Source organism: Ambystoma mexicanum, chromosome 10 (assembly GCF_040938575.1).
Source record: "Ambystoma mexicanum isolate Mex_15411 chromosome 10, UKY_AmexF1_1, whole genome shotgun sequence".
NCBI lineage: Eukaryota > Metazoa > Chordata > Amphibia > Caudata > Ambystomatidae > Ambystoma > Ambystoma mexicanum.
Genome location: NC_090932.1, coordinates 1641900405 through 1641918125, shown reverse-complemented (window position 1 = coordinate 1641918125; position 17721 = coordinate 1641900405). Strand labels below are relative to the sequence as shown.

Genomic DNA, 17721 nt, shown 5'->3' with positions numbered 1-17721 from the left:
GACTTGTATTAAAAACCGTAAGAAATGGTTTTAAGATGCCGAAGTCTCCATTATTGTCGCTTACTCCTATTTTTAATGGTAAGCCTAAAAAAGGCTCAGTGAATCTTACCAACTGCATCCACTTCGGTTTTTCAAAGCATTCTGGAAAATTAGGAATTGTTTGGCAAAATGTTGTGGGTCCTATTGGTACCCAGCCTATCTGTGAAAGAAAGGGTAAATATCCTTAAAAGGTGCTCCCAAGGTCAAAGATATGAGTTGGCAAGGAAAATGGACACTGTTATTCAAAATATTGTTTACAGATCAGAGTGAGCTTTGCACATGATGGAATGACATTATGGTAATTCTGAGCTGGAAATGATGAAAACCTTCAGGCTTTTGAGTACTGTGTGTAGAAACGTGAAGGTCCGCATAAACCTTTTTTCATATTCCACAACGCAATCTTTCTTTAGAACAATATTCATCAAATCCCATGAATGCTTGATTATCTTCAGACCATGATCAACGATCATAATAAACATTGGGGTGATTAGGGAATCTTGAGATAATGTTGCACCTACAAACTGACTAAGCATTTGGTTAGTCTCACTATGGTCAGAATTGTACCTGCTGATTATCCATGAACTAGATTTGCTATGTAGAAAATACTTGACAATGTATCAAAATTAACATTAGATTTATTTTCAATCTTTTGTAGATTGAAATTGCATCTGTCCGCCCCTGATGAAGAGTTGTACTCGAAACGCTTTGCACTATGTATATAATAAAATGTGTTTATTTGAACTATTGAATGGTCATTTGAATCAATTTTGGTATTGTTAGTACAGTTTTCAACAAACCAATGTTTAATATTCATGTAAGTTGTGTAGGCTACCTTCTGGTACCATGCTTAACGACTCTTAAGAGTTTGGCTTATTTAGGCCATAGATAGTGTGCAGGGGACGTGAGTTCCCCAAATGGGTAACTTTTCACTTGTTCTCATTTATTCCCACCCTTATATGCCAAGGTTGTTGGTTTCTCCCCTGTACCTAGAATACCATAAACAGTAACAATTACCCTAATTTATAGTAAATTTACTGTACTAGGAGTGCTTGGTGTGCAAAGAGGTTGGTGGGAAGACCTAGTCTTGCAATAAGTGTTCAACGTTTGGCCTCCTCCGGTATTCCAGCGTAGCATACATCAGCAAGGGCCTTCAGTTTCAGGATCTGGGACTGGTTGGTACGACTTCAGGCAATTCCTGAATTGTTTAATCTGGTTGCTCCGCACGTGCATGGACCAGTCCAACTGTTCGAACTCCACACCAAAGTATCTAAACTGATAAAACCTCCATTTTGAGTCTGTTCATAGGCTTGGCTGCCAATATATTACGGAAGACTGCTTTGTTAGAATCACATCTGTTGGCTGAATGTGTTTAATCTTCAGGCCTTGTTGAAAGAGCCACTGATCATCCACATCTCTCCCAAATAGAGTATGTGTTTCATTTTAACCCGCCAGTAATGCTACCAACATAGATTTTTAATCTCCATTGGAGTGCACCTTGCACACCCTAGATCAGGGGTCTGCAGCCGTTGGCTCTCCATGTGTGTTGGACTACAGTTCCCATAATATTTGGCTATTGACTGTTGATTAGGGATGATGGGAGTTGTAGTCCAAAACATCTGGCAAAGCAAAGATTGCTGACCCCTGCCCTATATGATGGGAGGGTACTCACTCACATAGAGAAGAAATTACCTTTTTTCTGGAAAGTGGACCACATGTTTGTTGCACTTTGGTTTGGCTCCAGGACCAGCCTTTTCTAAGCTACTGTCATGCCCCCACTTCAAGATGGTCATTAAGGCAGTGATGGAAGCATGCTACATGGAGGCCAGATATGACAGTTGAGCAGCATTCAAGTCTTTTCCTTTCATGCCGCCTGGCCCTTCTGGAGATGTTGCTTATACAGTCTGCTCTGGACTGCTCACATCGTCGCAAGCCCACAGTTGAGACAAGAGACTCCACTGTCCCTATGTTTTCCTGCTGCCTTGGTTCTTCTGCCTTCTGATTCTGTTTTTTTTTTTTTTTAAAAAAAATCTCCTTTCTACTCCGTGTCTATTCCCCTTCCCCTTTACTGCTCCGCTGTCCCATCCTGAATCTTTTGGACTTAGTTCCCTGGGATTTACCTAATCTTGAAGATTTGCTATGGCAAATCTCCTTACATCTCCTTCAGAGGGTTTTTGTGCCATTGGCTAGTCACCTCTTTCCTGGTGGCGATCCCGCAGACACCCTAGTGGTTTTTACTTTGTGCCTCCAGAGTAAACAGTGACATCTGGCAGGGATCGTCCCTACTTGTTCATGCATCGCCTTCTCGACCGCATCCGCATCACCAAGGAAGCACCTGGACTGGACCCAGTTCCCGTTGAAGGTGAGAGCAAGAGCTTTCTAGATGGCTAGTGACCTGCATTAAATATTGCCCTGACTTAGAAAAAAGTCCACTACAAGTGTGCTTACTCTTTATAAGGGGACAAGCCACTGCAGCTGCTTTCCATTCTGCTATTCCCATTTATTGGATTTGCCTAGCGTCCTTGGGTAAGCAGACCCTGGAGGCTGGGGAGATTTTGGAGGGGTAAGCAGACCCCGTTGACTTCGGAATTTAGGGTTGGGTGAGGGGAGCGGTAGCTGGGGTAGGCTGACATTGGGGTGGCTTGAGTTTGTGGGAGGTGTAAGCGAACCAAGGAGTCGGAATATGGAAGGGGAGAGTTAGACCCAGGTAGGGGGTGGTTTGCAACCCTTTGAGGGGGGGTGAGGAGGGGAATTTACTAAGCAGACCCAGGAGGCTGGTGAGGGGGTGTAAGCAGACCCAGGAGTCTCAATAATACGGGGGAACTAGAACCGGTTGGCAAACCTTGGGGTGGCGGGGGGGCCAGGGGGTTGCTGAGAAGGCTTCACTGGGTTTAGTGGTGTACCTCAGGCGGTAATGGGAGTTAAGCAGGAGGAAGTAAGTGGCCATGGAAACAAAGGTGGAGGGGACTAGAAGAGGCCAGGAAAAGGTCAGGAGAGTAGATCGTTCATACTGAGGAGGGTGAACAGGGAGGTGGTGAGCGAAGTTACAAAGAGTTGGGTAGGAGGGTGGGGGGGTTTAAGAATACCACTACCAGGAGGCATAGAAGAGTAGGTGGCGATAGACTGAACAGTAGGAAGAATGTGAACAGGGGGTGAAGAGGCGATGGGTTAGTAGAGGAAGTTGGTGTGAGAAATTATCCTATAGTTGGAGGTGCGCACAGCTCACAATATAAGTGAAAAGCTGAGTATGTCTTAAGAGAGGTTAGTTATTAGAAGGCATCAGCAGTGAGGACAGAGGGTAATTTCTCCCAAAAAAACTTGGAAATAAGAAATAACAAGAACAGTGACACACGTTTCGGGTTAGTAGAGGAGTTGTATGTCTGACCTTATGTAGTGCTGTGGTGAGGGGAGTACCGCATAGAAGTGGAAGAATGAGTTTGTGGGAGTAGAGGATCAAGACTGTTTTTTGAGCCTAGTTCTAAGTCTAAGTCGGACAGAGGCCTAGTGAGTCCCATAGCTATCCTAGCAAGGCCTTTAGTCCTATGCTTCAGGGCCTTTGAAAGATTTCTCATAGGCAACGCTTTATACTGAACCAGCCAACAAACTCGATCCACACATATGACCTGGCAGGAGATTTCTCCACTTTAGCTACACAGGAGCACTGCCGTGAGCTGTAACGTTGAAAGCCCAAGATTGACGCGGCAACCTGATAACTTGAAAAAGCGATCATTAGATATTTAATTATGAAATATTTTTTTTGTTTGGAGCTGGCTCCACTCTTTTCACGTCTGCTTTAATGCGTTTGGGCTGCTGGTAGATATCCAGTCCCGAGCTTAAACAGAACTGGAGAACTTTGCTTTTGAATATTTTTTGTAGTCTTCCAAGAGACTGACTTTTGAGTTGACCCCTGAAAAAATGACCAACATGACCACGAATAAGCCACTTTTATGCATAGTTTTAGCCTTAAGGGAATTAGTTTGGTTCCACCCTGTAAGAAATGAAAATGTGTGATCAGTTAAGTCCGTTGCCAGGCATGTTTGAGACCGCTTCTTGAGTGTGGGTAAATGTGTTGCAGTCCTAAGTAAGAAGTTCTTTTTTTTATAAAGATCTTTTCACTAAAAGACTTATTTAGAAAGGCTGCTTGCACAGTGGTCTTTCTAAATCAAACTGTCACGGCCCTGCGGCACACTTGTGCACGCAGGGGCTGACCGGCTCTGTGGGACCCTGAAGCGGAGGGCGAGGAGAATAGTTATGTGTGCGGATGCTTGCGTGTGTTGTGTGTATGTATGTTTTTGGTTTAGGCGAGCAAGCTGTGTTTAAAGCATGTGGGTCTATAAAAGATACTAATACTGGGGAAGTGTTGTACAGAGAAGTAACTCATTTCTTGTTTTGCACAATGGTTTGGTTTTACATTTTAGCATTTTAAAGCTACCCCTTCATGCAAGTCTGTTCCATCTACCAATGTTATTAAAATGTATGAATCAAGAGTCAAATTAAGAGAATCAGGAACGCATTTAAATCAGAAAATGTTTGACCCTCATGATTTAATCTGATCTTTGCTTCTCACGTACAGGATCAAAGATATCAGAGTGCAAACTTTCAGTGTCCAGTTTGGTTTTAAAAACAAGTATTTAGCCAGCGATGTAGCGTTTGCAGCGGCTTCCCTTATGGAGAACATTGAGAAGGATGAAAATGGCACGGATAACTTCATTAAGGCTTTGGACAGTCTGTCAAGGTGTGACCTCTACCATTGTTTCTCAATCTTTTGCTGCTCTCTATTTATGTAAATTGTTTTAAATTCGAATTTCACAAAATGTCTTCAATGAGAAGTTCCTCTCTGCTGCTGTGCAGTAGCACAGTGAGAGCTCTGACTGCTAGTAGGCTAGCAACGCAATGAAACCTTTTGCCTCCAGGTAGAATAATTGCTGTGAGAACCCTCAACTATTTGATCCTGACCCACAGACCCAAGCAGCAACCTCACTGCTATCATACTGGTATGTCGTGTTCAACTATCCTAGTGCCTCTGTGATTTTATTGGTGTGTTACTGTTGGTTTTTCAGAACCATCACTGGTGGAGGGTTTTGGGAAGGAAAACTCGGTGAACCTGCAGAAGTTAAAACAAATGTCTAACCAAAGATGCTTGGTAATAAGGCAGAGCAGTAAGGCATAGACTATGGAAAGCATGAGTTTGGTGTGAAGTACAGTAAAATAACACGAGTTGTCAAGCAATCAGTCTATGCAAGTAAGTATACAAATACGTATATATTCAGTTTGGTGTCCAATTGGACACCTCCACATTTTAAGTAACGGTATTAATTCTAAAGTGGGGCAAAAATATGCTAAACCCTTTATCACAGACCGTACAAAATTATATGGAGGCCACAGTACTGTACCAAAACGTACCCTAAACGAAGCACAAATGTTAGACTGAGCGCATGGTTATGGAACCAGATTTTGTCTACTTTGTGGGTGTTTGAAAACTTTGTCAAAGTTCTCTCATATAAGGATGTGGGCTATGCAATAGTTGCTTTAGTCAGTGGCACTGCACTGTTGAGGAAAACATTTTATTTTTGCAGCTTTCCAATCCATTTAACGAGCACCGCAGCATATCTGCGTTAAGATCCCAACCTAATTTTTGGGAGTGAATTGTTTAAACCTCAGTGCCTTAACTCATTTCGTTTTTGGGTGCATTGATCTATCCTAAAGGCTGCCACCAGTACAGGGGTACATTGTTTCAGTTTAGTCAATCATAGCATTAATTCCTATAGGGAAATGTTGTTTTCTAATTCTTTTTGGCATGTCAGTGGTTTTGCCATATTAAGTGAATCACAGACTGGCTGGTGGCAGTAGTACCTTTTTATTTTTACCTTCGATGTTCTGTCGACCTCAATTTTTCTTATTGCATAGCAGCTGGCTGCATATTGTGCGTTACAGACCGCAACATGGCTTGCCATGATTAATGCATTATCTTTATGCTACACTGTCCTTTTGACCACCTTCCTCGTGGCAGTGATAAAATGTGGCCATGTCTGAATGGGTCACAAGTATCCCACCTCCGACACCACTTGCCAGTCTGAATCAGTACTCTGACACAGAGGCTTTGTTTGAAAGGTTTGATTTTGTTCAAGTTAATTTAATCTTTCCCCACATCTACAAGCTCCAGCCCTTTTCTATAAAACAAAGTCCACAGGATGCTCATCAGGATGTCTGTAAATTAACAAAGCCCCATGTCCAGAATCCAACCCTCTTTCCCCATCTTCCAAAAGAAAAAACAACCAAAGAAACATTTTGTAGAACTATTACACTGGGAAGGGATGGCTCCTGACTTCTAACCCCAAACATGACCCTTTTCAATAAAGCCCTTTGCCCACAGTTCAAGATCAACAGTTCTTGATGTGCTGGAATGCTATCCAAGTGTTCGCCCTAGGAGCTTTACTTCCTGCCCTCTCTGGGGCGCTCTGTCCTTCCCAACTCTGGGGCTCTTCCAGTTTCTCTCCCCTCATCTTGGGTGTTCTTAATCTTTTCTCCATCTGGGTTGCTTTTTCTCTACTTCGCTTGCTTCTCCCTCCACTGGAGCCACTGTGTACTCGTGTCTCGAGCGATTTTCTTCGGGATGGCTGCTGAGTCTTGCCAACTCTCTTGTTGGCAGGCAGCCACTTACACATCTCTTCTGCCAGGCACTGTCTCCTGGGGTTTGTCTTGCTCATCCTGGCCAATCGGTTGGCACAGAGTCGCCTATGCAACTTTTTCGCTGGGCTCTGCGTCACCCCTCCAATTTTCCTTCTTGCTCTTGCAGCTCTTTTGGGGGCGGAGTTGCTTGTGCAGCTTCTCCACTGGGCACCTGCTGTCCTACCGAGACTGACCATCAGCTGCTCCGGCTGGCCATCTGCTGCGTCTCGCTGCACTTTCCTGGTGGAAGTCTCGGTCCTGCCTGCTGAAACTGGGCTCTCCCTTGCTCTCTCTCTCCACCTCTCTCTCTACCCCCTCTCTTGCCCCCCCCCCTGTCTCCAACCCCCCCCCCCGTCTCTTTCTCCTCTTTGCCTACTCAGCCATCTTCTGTGATGGTCTGTTCAAGGGACTCTCCTCCAGTGGGCTGGATCACTTGTCTCCCCTTAGTCTTCACAGGAGATTGGGCATACCTAGGGTCATTAGTCAAGTCATCCATTTGCAAACTGTGTATGTGTTCATCGCAAATTTAAACCCCTACAAAGGTGTTAATGCCGGGTGGGGAGGAGCAGTATTGACCTATACCCATGTTGGAGTCTGTCCTCTAAGGGAGAGTCCCTCCGGAGGGATCCCGTTAACACTATCCACTAGGGGGGGTATTAATCCTAGGTGTCAACCTCTCTGGAATAGTCACATCATCCTCGGCAGGCTCTGCCCAAGCCCCCTGATGGGGCCTATTTGTGTGTATGTAGCTGGTTCTGACAGACTATGGGACTGCGGATGGTCCCAATACACATTGTAAACCTAAGGTAATGGCTGTAAGTATGCTGGGATGCCAACTATAAACAGCTGTCAGTCTGAATGGAGCAGGTCCTGCAAATAGGTGACAGGTCTTTTAGCCCAGAAGTGAAGCTGTAGAGGAATGTAGATGGGCTGCTGCTGGAACCACCATTGGCCAAGCCCTCCGTAACAAGGTGAAGCTCCACTCTTCAGTTAACAGGGGAACCTTCCATAATCCTTCCTCCCCTTGAGCTGGAGGGCCTAACCGTTTCAAAGGCCTGCATTGGCCAGGTTGTTTTCCTGGAGTTCTGAGGAGTCCTGGGCCTGTATTCAAAGCACAGCATTCGAAGCGAGGGCTTCTCTGGTTGCTGTTAACTTGTCTGCCTGTTGCTGTGAATTGTGCAGTGCATCCTTGTCCTGGCACTTGGCTCTCACTGCTCTGCTGCTGCAGCTGCTATAAAGAGGGAGTCTTGTCGGAAATAGTCACATGGTCCTTTGTCCTTTAGTCTGCTGACTTTTTGTAGGATCAGTTCAACTTCTTGTCGCACCCGATGTTCAACTTCTTGTCGCACCCTGTGTGTCCTAGGGATCCTCAACCATTGGAGTCGTCTCAGAGGATCTCCTTCAACTGTGAACAAGTCCAGCCTGCTAGAGATCCATTTTATTTGACCCACCTATCCTAAATGTTATCCAAAGTCCACTCTGCACCTGCAACTTCTGGATCTCCAATGCAGGGCCAATGGTGACAACAGTTGTCCACAACAACCCTAACTTGCCTGGGCCATGTATTTGCCTGGCTCTGTTAGAGATTTAAATAGAGATTTTTTCCACATTTGGGGTATATTTAAATCTCTAACAGAGCCAGGTAAATACATAGAGCTAAAACAGTCACCAGCCAATAGGTAAACCAAACCTCTTCATAAGGATTTTGTGCAAAGCTGTCAGGCTTAACGTGAGGGAGGAAGGCTGCGAGTGAAGCAATTTTTCCCATTAGTTGCCACCAACAAATACGCTACACTGGTATTCTGACAAATATGCACTCTAGTAGAATATCGCACACAGACTATAAGGTCAAATAAGTACTTCAGGTTAAATGACACACAGAGCAAACAGTGTAGGTATAGAAACAGTAATGGTCAGTGAAGACCCTACCCACTCCTACTACTAAATGTTCCAACAATCCCCAGCAGAACACAGGAACGTGTCCATGCCACACATACAAAATCAAGAAGCCAGCCAGAGAACACTGGTATGTATCGCACTCAATGCTTATGCAAGATTGTCAAAGGCAAGGCCACCCACCCGCACACATCTGCAACCATACATCACGCCCAATGGCACATTGCACAACACGTTTGCCTTTAAAATTCAACTATCCCCCACGACAAACATTCAATCTAGCTTCACACATAATGAGCTCTACTACTCTTGTATACTTTTTTGTTGACCTCAAAGCACCCATCCACTTGCCAGCCCGATATGGGTAGCTAGTAGGGACCTGATCACCCCCAATCTAACTTTGTTATGGCCAAAATGCACACACTCTAATTTCCCCAAACCTTGGACTATGGTCCCTCGAGGGCGTTCACCTACAGCACTTTGAAGCCATACCAACGAGAACATGGTGTTATACAAATTACATTTGTTGGTGGTAGGCACTATACATATAGGCTTAGGAGTGGTAAGAAAAGAGAAGCCTAGGCAATAAACACATTTAATAAAATCCTGATCAGGACCCAAGATGCCACACACAGAACATACACTTAATTCTTAAACCTCTATAACCCTAAATGATACAAATGTGCACCATACATTAAATACAACCAGTAGGGGGAAAATGGAGGTAATTAAATATTAGTTGTATAGCACCAGACACATAAGGCCTCATTACACTCCTAGAAATACAAGAAACAGTTTACCATAATTTGAACATAGGAATAAATGGGATATAGTCTGTAGGCACAGCTGTGGCTGTATGGAACAGTCAAGTAAGTCAAAGTTGTATCCCACAGATGTGCAGAAGGCATCAACCTACCCTAGGGATCGCTAAAGGGGCGACACGCGCAAAGAGGTCATTCCGAAACGCGAGACCCAGGTGCACCAGGAAGAAAGGATGCACAGCAGGATTTGTGTCAATGTGAGTGATATGAGGACCTGCAGAAACCTGCTATCATGGCCCATACGTACCCTGGAGGCTAAGTGGTCAAATGAATTTTCAGAACCATCCCTGTGAGAGGCTGCTGAAGTGCCCTAGTTGAACAGGGTATTTGACACTTGGGTCTAGCCAAACTCTGTCAAGGTAGTGTAGCAGATGGTATCCAGTTAAATTGTCGAATGCACATTTTCAAATGCCATTTTGTCAAACAAATTTGCCGAAAAAAAAAATCTCTGCCTTTTTTTATTTTTTCGGTTTAGGTAGTTAAAAAAAAGTGTAAATAAAAAAACAGGGAGTTGGGAGGAGGGGGGTGATTTCCCCCCCCAATAAAAAAATGAAATAAAAAATATTTGTGTCGAGAAAAAGGCATTCGAAAAACTCACTATAAACCATAGCAGACTTGAGGACATATGGGGTGGTGTAATCGCACAATGAGCCACACACAGAGTACTCAAATATATAAAGATTAGACCGAAGGACAAACCTACTCTTGTTATGCCTTGTTAAAGCACTCTAGACTGGTAAACCCAAAACCAAAGAGAAGTAGCTTTTCCTAAGACAATCCTATACAAATACGTAAATCCAAAGTTGGTGAGGCCACTGGAGATCCCTGTGCCCCCACACTTTACACTAATCGAATACAAAAAATGTGCAATAAAAACAGACTGTAGGCAGTAAAGTGATATAAAAACACAATAGTGAGATGAACACAATGCAAAGCATTAAAACATGACTTGCCTTTATAAATATAAAGCCCCTACCATTTAAGCAGCTTTCCCCTGGTAGCTACATAGGCCTAGTGGCCTCAGTCAAAGTCCCAGATAAGTACCTTTTGCAGGGAGTTGGCTGGCTTTCAAGGTTCAGAACATGTATTGGCAAACCCAACAGGTTGGTACATTTACCAAAAACCAAGCACTTAAGATGAAGCAAACCAGGGGATGTCCAGTGTGAGGATCCTTTGCCATAACTCCTCCGATCATGACCATGCGGGGAAGCGTTAGGGAGTGGACCTTTCGCCATGCAATCTCCTGCCCCTTACTCGGATTCTGATGGACCACCCTTGTGGTCCTCAGAATCGCTGGGCCCACTTGAGTCTTGGGTCTGTGAGGTAGCAATGGGTCCACGGGCCACAGGTGCAGTAGTAGTTTTCAGCATCTGGATTGATTTCTGCTGATCAGCGGTTCCTCGGTCCGGTGAAATGGTTCTTGAACCCGGATAATCCAGGCACCTCAGGACTGCCACCACAGGTCTCATGACAGCCCTCCCCCCAGCCCCCGACTCACTCTTAGTACATGACTGAGATGGCAAGCAGCAATGAACATCCTGATCAGAAGGCAGCAGGTCGACACTTGTGACAAAGACTTTGCTGCAGAAAGGCCCCTCTGAGTTGGAGAGCAGCAGCTGCAGGGTATCTGGTCTTGAGCCACAAGTAGGTGACCTGCGGACTGCAAAGTCCAGACTCCATGTAGACTGATGCTCCGAAGATGCTCTGTATGAAGCTGATCAGTACACCGGATGGTTGCAGAATGATTTAGATGGCTTATGAGGATCGGATCTTCATGCAGGCGTCTAACGGTTGGTCCCACAAACCAAAAGGTTGAAGCACTGACGTGGGTCATCTGGAGATCGATGCAGCGAGGCAGGTCTTTCCAGGACTTGGCTGGAGGCAATGCTGGTTGTCTTCAACAGCAGTCTTTGGATCTTCAGTGGGGCTGCTCTTCATATTGGTTTTAGCTCCAAATGACTATCTAAGTGTGGGATAAAAGGGGTCCTGCAGTCCTGCAGCCATTATTGAAACTGGGTGCTGCCTTGGCTCTCCAATGGAATGTATCTGCACCTTTCAAACTGATATGGAATGTCCACGATCTGCCCAGCAACAGACACCCCCTGGCTGGAATGTGACTTGGAAAAAGACAGTCCAAGCTGTCAACCCAGCCAGGATGCACACACCGCCGCTTTGCTGGGGAAAAAGAGCTTTCCATATATGGCCTTTCCTGCCTTAAGAAAGCAAGAAGGCTGCTAAGGATAGGGTGAAAAATGTGAGACTGCCGTTTTGGGTCTGTTACTCGAAATGGCATTCTGCAGTAAAGTGCCGAAGTCTTTGTGGTAAATCAGATAAAACACGGTACAAAAATGTCAGCTGCCACCAGCCATTTTGGACACATCAGAAAAGCTATTAAAATTTGATAAAAGGTCAAAGAAAACCGTATACGAAGTATTCATGCAGTAAGTAGTCATGCAACACTAAACTATAAGGTGATGTGTGCTACAGTAAAACAAAGTCATCTCGCAAAGGAGACCGGGTGCCCCTGCACTGGTATTCTTATGGTCTGACCAGTGCCCCCAGAAGAGACGAGTTGAGCAAGAAAAGTGAAGCAAACTTTAGTAGTATCCAGAATAACTTAACATGGCCCTGAGGTAAGCATTCACGTTGGCCGTTCCCGAAAAACATGTTTCAGGAATGGCAAAACAATCCAGTGAATCAAGATCTTCTTTGTATGTCAAGTTACAGAATCTGGCCACCTATGGACTTGACGTCGGACCACCGACTGCTTAGCTGTCCAAAAGCAATAATTGTCCTTCTTGGGAGTGGGAGCTACTAGCCAGGAGTGAAACCCATGAAAGCTCCAGGAAGACGAAGGAACCAAACTGTGAGAAATGTGGGACCCTGCCTCTTATTCAAACTCCCTGGAGAGTCGAGCTTGAGCTTCTGCAGCCAAGGACCAAAAGCAGAAAAGGGCAACTCCTTGTTTGAGCCTATTGGGGTTGGGAAAGGGCCTAAGGGCAGAAACCCTGCTAAAGTCAAGACTTTTCTGAGCTTACTCTTTACCTGACTCCTGCTTCTACGCATAGGGATCCTTCCATCCTTCCATCCATTGACTATTGTTAGGAAAGATGTTATTTTTGCTGCTTTCATCCCTTATACTTCCATGGAACTCCCTAAAATGTTGCTATTGTTTGCCCTCTTACCCAACCTTTTGGGGGGGAAGTAAAGCCGATCACCAGTGGGATGGCTGCGCAGTGTGATGCCATAGCACCTTGCTAGCTGAAGAATAAGTTATCCAGGTGCAGGGAGATCTGTTCTAGGTCACCTCTGGATCGCCTGGAGGACTTGGGTGTGCCTGCACGTACGCAGACTACCAGGTCCAGATTACTGGGTCCATACCCGAAGTTTCCAGAAGCACAGAGGACTGTCAGCGGCCTATACTATGAGGCTCTGTGCCAAGCCATGTTCTCAAGTACATTCCTATGGAGAAGCCTGCAGATAAAATGGCGTCTTAATTCCCATCCTCTCTAGACCAAATGGTGGCCGTTTGAGTTGACGCAGCCACGACACAGGAGGAAGAAACTTATTCCTCATGCGGCTTCTCGCCTTCTGAAATGGCACAATCACCTACCAGACTTGGGCAGAACATCCAGATACCACAGAGGCAGGATTCCACCCATATGGTCAAGTGGGCCCAGACATGGTGCACTGTCTTCCCCCACATCCTCTGTGTAGCAAGTTGCCTTCACAGTCGAGTTGCCTTCAAAGGGGGGCCAACAGAACCGTGCATGGGTGTATGTGTTGGAACAGACATGCCTTGCACAGCGTGGATGCACACGCCGACATTTAATGTGAGCATGTAGGACCGCATACTGGATTTGCCCTTTGAAGGAGCAGATTTCTTCCACTTATCTACCGATGAGAAACTTACCAAAAGAAAGCCAGCTCTCAAATGGTCAAATCATTAGCTACACCTAATAGTTTTGGGCTGACGCATAGCAGAACAGATGCACAGCGCACAGATCCTATGGGATTTTTCTTGCCCGACCCCCCCCCCCCCCCTCCACACCAGCCTCTGAGGCCAAGAAACAATGAGGGCAGTGTCTTGGTGTCCAGCACCCTGGTTGGATAGGCAGGCTAGACCTACGTTAAACACTGGCGTCATACCTTCAATGGTCCATGGATTGTATCTGTATTATCCTCAGGTTTTCGACACCCAGTCCCATCACAACCTCCATAGTCGACCCTTCTCCAGATAGGATGACCAGCACTACTGGCAGAGATCACTCGCCTCACCCACAATCGGGTAGTAGAGCATCTACCCACCTAGCAGGCAGGATCAGGGTTTTACTCCAGGATCTTTGCCATACAGGAAAAGAACTAGGCTTGCCTGAGAGTAGTATTGGACCTATATTTGCTCAACCTTAGAAATTTTCAAAATGGTGATGCTGGTGCACATTTCGGAGGCCCTCTGCAATGGAGATTGGATGTCCTCACTGGACCTGAAGGATGCCTACTTATATGGCAACAATTCGGTTTTTGAGATTCATGATGATTCAGCTCCTTGTGTGTTCATGAAGATCATGAATGCAGTGGCTACAGCTCTTCGGACAGAAGGTCACCACGCCTATCCCTTCCTGGGTTAATGGCTTGTAAGGGCCTCTCTTCAAAGGGGGCTCGGGAGACGATGCAGAATCTCGCTGACATGCTCTTCGATTTGGGGTTTTCAATCAACCTGAAAGTGGATCTGATCCCTTCCCAGTCATTCATTTTTCCTTTTAATCGGATGAGACAAGAGGAGTATTTTCCCTACATAGAGGAAAGTATCAGATATTAGGCGATCCGTCATTTCCTCAAAAGGCAGTCTACATCGATATGGTGGAGCTAGTACTAATGGCAGCATGTAGACTTGAGGTGCCTTTTGCCAGACATAGACTGAGGCTATTTCAACTGCATCTAGCGAGCTCATGGGATCAGGAAAGTGGATCCTAATCTGACATGATCTCCATACCACAGGACTTGGGCCATGATCTACTGTGGTGGAATATGGAGGCGAACTTGATGAGGTCTCTTAGTACAACATTAACTTTCGGTAATGATTACCACTCTCGTCGGAGGACTGGCGAGCCACCCTGTACAGCTTCAGTCCGTGGAATATGGTAACCACAAGACAGAGTGCAATACCCAAACTCAATGCGACTGGGCTGGTACCACAAGGCTTCCTCCCACTCATCTCTATAAACATGGAGGAATGAGGTCTCCTCCCCTCTGCAGGTTGGCTATGCAGATTTGGGACTGTCAGTGGCACACCTCCCTGGCACAGAGCAACTTGGAGGCAGACAGGTTGAGCGGGCTAGGTATGGGGAATTACAAATGGGAACGAAGTCCAGAAGCCCGGTTACCATTCAAATCTTGGACAACCGGATGTGATATCTTTGCCACGAAGAAGAGTGTGAAATGTTAAACTTTTGCTACGTGGCTGGGATTCAGCAGTCCGTCTCTGGGGGACGCGTTTCACATGTCATGGAACAATCTGTGGTGTTGTCTTCCCTCCAACCCCTCTGACATTAATCCACACATTCAGGAACTCAACAGAATGCAACATGATCCTGGAGGTCCCTCAGTAGCTATGCAGGGTGAGTTGCTCAGATCCGATTAATCTCTCCAGTGAGGGTCCAATTCCTTTGTGGCCATCCGCAACGAAGACCAGTGGTACACCCAGCCCCAGGGGAACTAGCAGCATGGTTCCTGACGAATTAACCATGCTGCATCTGGGACCATCAGATGTGAAGATAATTCAGAAAGCTAGAAGGAATCGGATAAAGTTCCAGTGCAAGAGTAAACACACGTTTTTGCTTTTGGGAGAAAGACCACATGATCCGGTCATGTGCTCCCTGCATTGGGTGTTGTCTTTCTCAGCACACATGGCACAGTTGGGTGTGCAGGTGTCCTGTTTGGCAGGAATAGGAGCTTATAGGAATTCAGAGGTAATGTCCTCAACTTTTAATCCTATATACTTTTTGCTGGGGTTATCAAGGCTATATGCTCCTCTCCCCCAATCAAACTGCCTCATCTGGTATGGGACCTCAATGTGGCCCTTGCAACTTGAATTCATAAGCCTTTTGAGCCTGCTTGGGAACACAGGAGAGTCTTCGACTCGCTCAATGTTTTTGTCAAATCTGTACTTTTTTCAATTCCTTAACGTGAGCTGTCGGTCACTCGTATCTGGTTTCAAGCAGTGTTCAGATTGTGGCACCAAGATGTCAATCACTGACACACACAAGTTGTCGTTGGTGCCTCGGCGCGGGTCACGGCACTGACTAGTGTCCGTTGTGGACCAAAATGTAACCCAAATCCATACGCAATCAAGCTGCAAAGCTCGCTCTGCGACTACCCCGCCCTCAAAATCACAGGCGCGGTCGACTTGTTTGGTCTTCGGAGGCCGAAACTGAGAGGCACACCCCCAAAAAAGAAGTCTGAAGAAGAAACGGTTCCCTATCCCAAAAGACAAGGCGTCACAGCCGGACTCTGATTCGGCGATGGATAAAGGTAATCCGCCCTGGGCCTACCACCCGCCAAGAATGGGAGAATTTCAAATCCTCCAGGCTCAACATGTTCAAAAAGCATGCTGCTTTCGGTGTGTCTAAGCCCCCCTCCCCCACGCAGCAGGCTTTGTAGTCAAGAGCGGCACTCTGCATATCCAACCCCTCTAGTGCACCGGTACTGACTATGTCGGTGCCGATAAATCTTTCGACACAATGAGATTTAATGGAAGCCGGATCAACCCTGTGCATCCAAGGATATTGATTCTACAGCGTTTCGATCCCGATCAAACGACTTCCGCCATATCGGCACCGAGAGACAAACCCGCGACGGTTGTCAAACATTCACCCCACAACCCGATACTATGGCAGGTGACTTTGGTCGTAATGACGCTAATGATCAGGGGGACCCATTTACTTGGGTTCAGACGGAGTCGATTATTTTGATAACCAAAATCAGCTTTTGCAACTGGCTCAAGGCCTCCATGACGCCAGCGGTCTCCAGACCTCGAATTTTAGCAATCACAGCCCTATGTTCATAATACTTCTAGATTCAGGGCTTTAGTAGAAAGGGTTATTGACACCCTGTGATTGTATTAATCAGTAGCGCCCATACAACGTTATGACCTCACTGACATTTTAGATGAAGGCCTCGCCACAGAACGCAATATGCCCTGCCATTGCTGATCCTTTAACAATTATGTGGCAGAACACTTGTTCCATTCCTCCCATCAGCTCCACCATTTCTGGAAAATACAGACAGTCTAGATGACACTTCATACCTCTCCTCTCACCCTTTCCGGGAGGGGCTTGTTATGCAGGCTGCTACTGTCTTGCCTAGACCTGCATCTTCCACGTCCACTCTGCTTCCCGACAGGGAAGTAAAAAAGGTTGATGCATTAGCAAAGAAAGCATTTATTTCAGGCAGCATGGCCTTAAAAGCTACAAACGTGGCAAGCAGTTTTGCCAAGAACTGCTTGGGTCTATGGACAGCAGTTGAAAATGCTGCCGAGTATGTCCCAGAAGGAGAAATTTGCGAGGGCTTCCTACAGCTAGTGGAGGATGGGAAAAGATATGGACGAACAGGCCTGGACATTGCTGACTGTGTGGGCTGATCTATGGCGTCGCCCATAACACGAAGAAGACGGGCCTATTTAAAAACCTCTGGTTTTTTGAATATCCAAGTCAAGCTTCTGGACATGACCTTCGGGGGCTATCTTCTAATCGGCCAGAAAGTAGACAATTCCTTAGAAAGATGTAAGGAATCCAAAATCGCTGCAAAGTCCTTAGGCCTAGCTGCGCAGCCAGCATCTGCATTTAGCTCTGCCTCTAGGGCATGGGGCTACAGGAGATATGCTCCTTGTGACAGGAGAGCACAGCTCTCACCGGCCAGGCAAGGGCAGAAGCGGCTCTTGCGCTCCCGTAGGGGCTGAGGGGCTTCTAGAGACCAACAGGCAGTGGCGGGGGCGACCCAGCCTCCGAAGTCGCTTTGATTTCCCCTCCCACAGCGGACCAGTTGGAGGATGGTTGACTGAGTATTTGCTCCAGTGGCAGAGAATTCCTTCCGATGCGTGGGCTTTTCAGCTCATTCAGTGGGTGTAACGCTCACCTGGTATCCACGGGGACGTCACTCGGCCTTTTCTGACCTCTTACGACCTCGAACCCTTCCCTGGAGGCTACTCGACTGGAGACTGGGCCTGAAAAACAGGATTGGTAGTTTAACTCCCTATTGTCTGTGTGCTTGAACCCCTTCTTCCCCGTGGTCCAACACTTCC

General features: G+C 46.2%; 1 protein-coding gene across 1 annotated transcript in view; it reads left to right on the top strand.

Annotated features, from left to right (window-relative positions):
* CDC45 (cell division cycle 45) overlaps positions 1 to 17721 on the top strand; it is a 753019-nt gene that overhangs the window by 549864 nt on the left and 185434 nt on the right. Inside the window, exon 13 of the mRNA XM_069620055.1 lies at positions 4610 to 4771. Coding sequence (XP_069476156.1) covers positions 4610 to 4771 — 162 coding nt within the window. The remainder of the gene's footprint in view (positions 1 to 4609; positions 4772 to 17721) is intronic.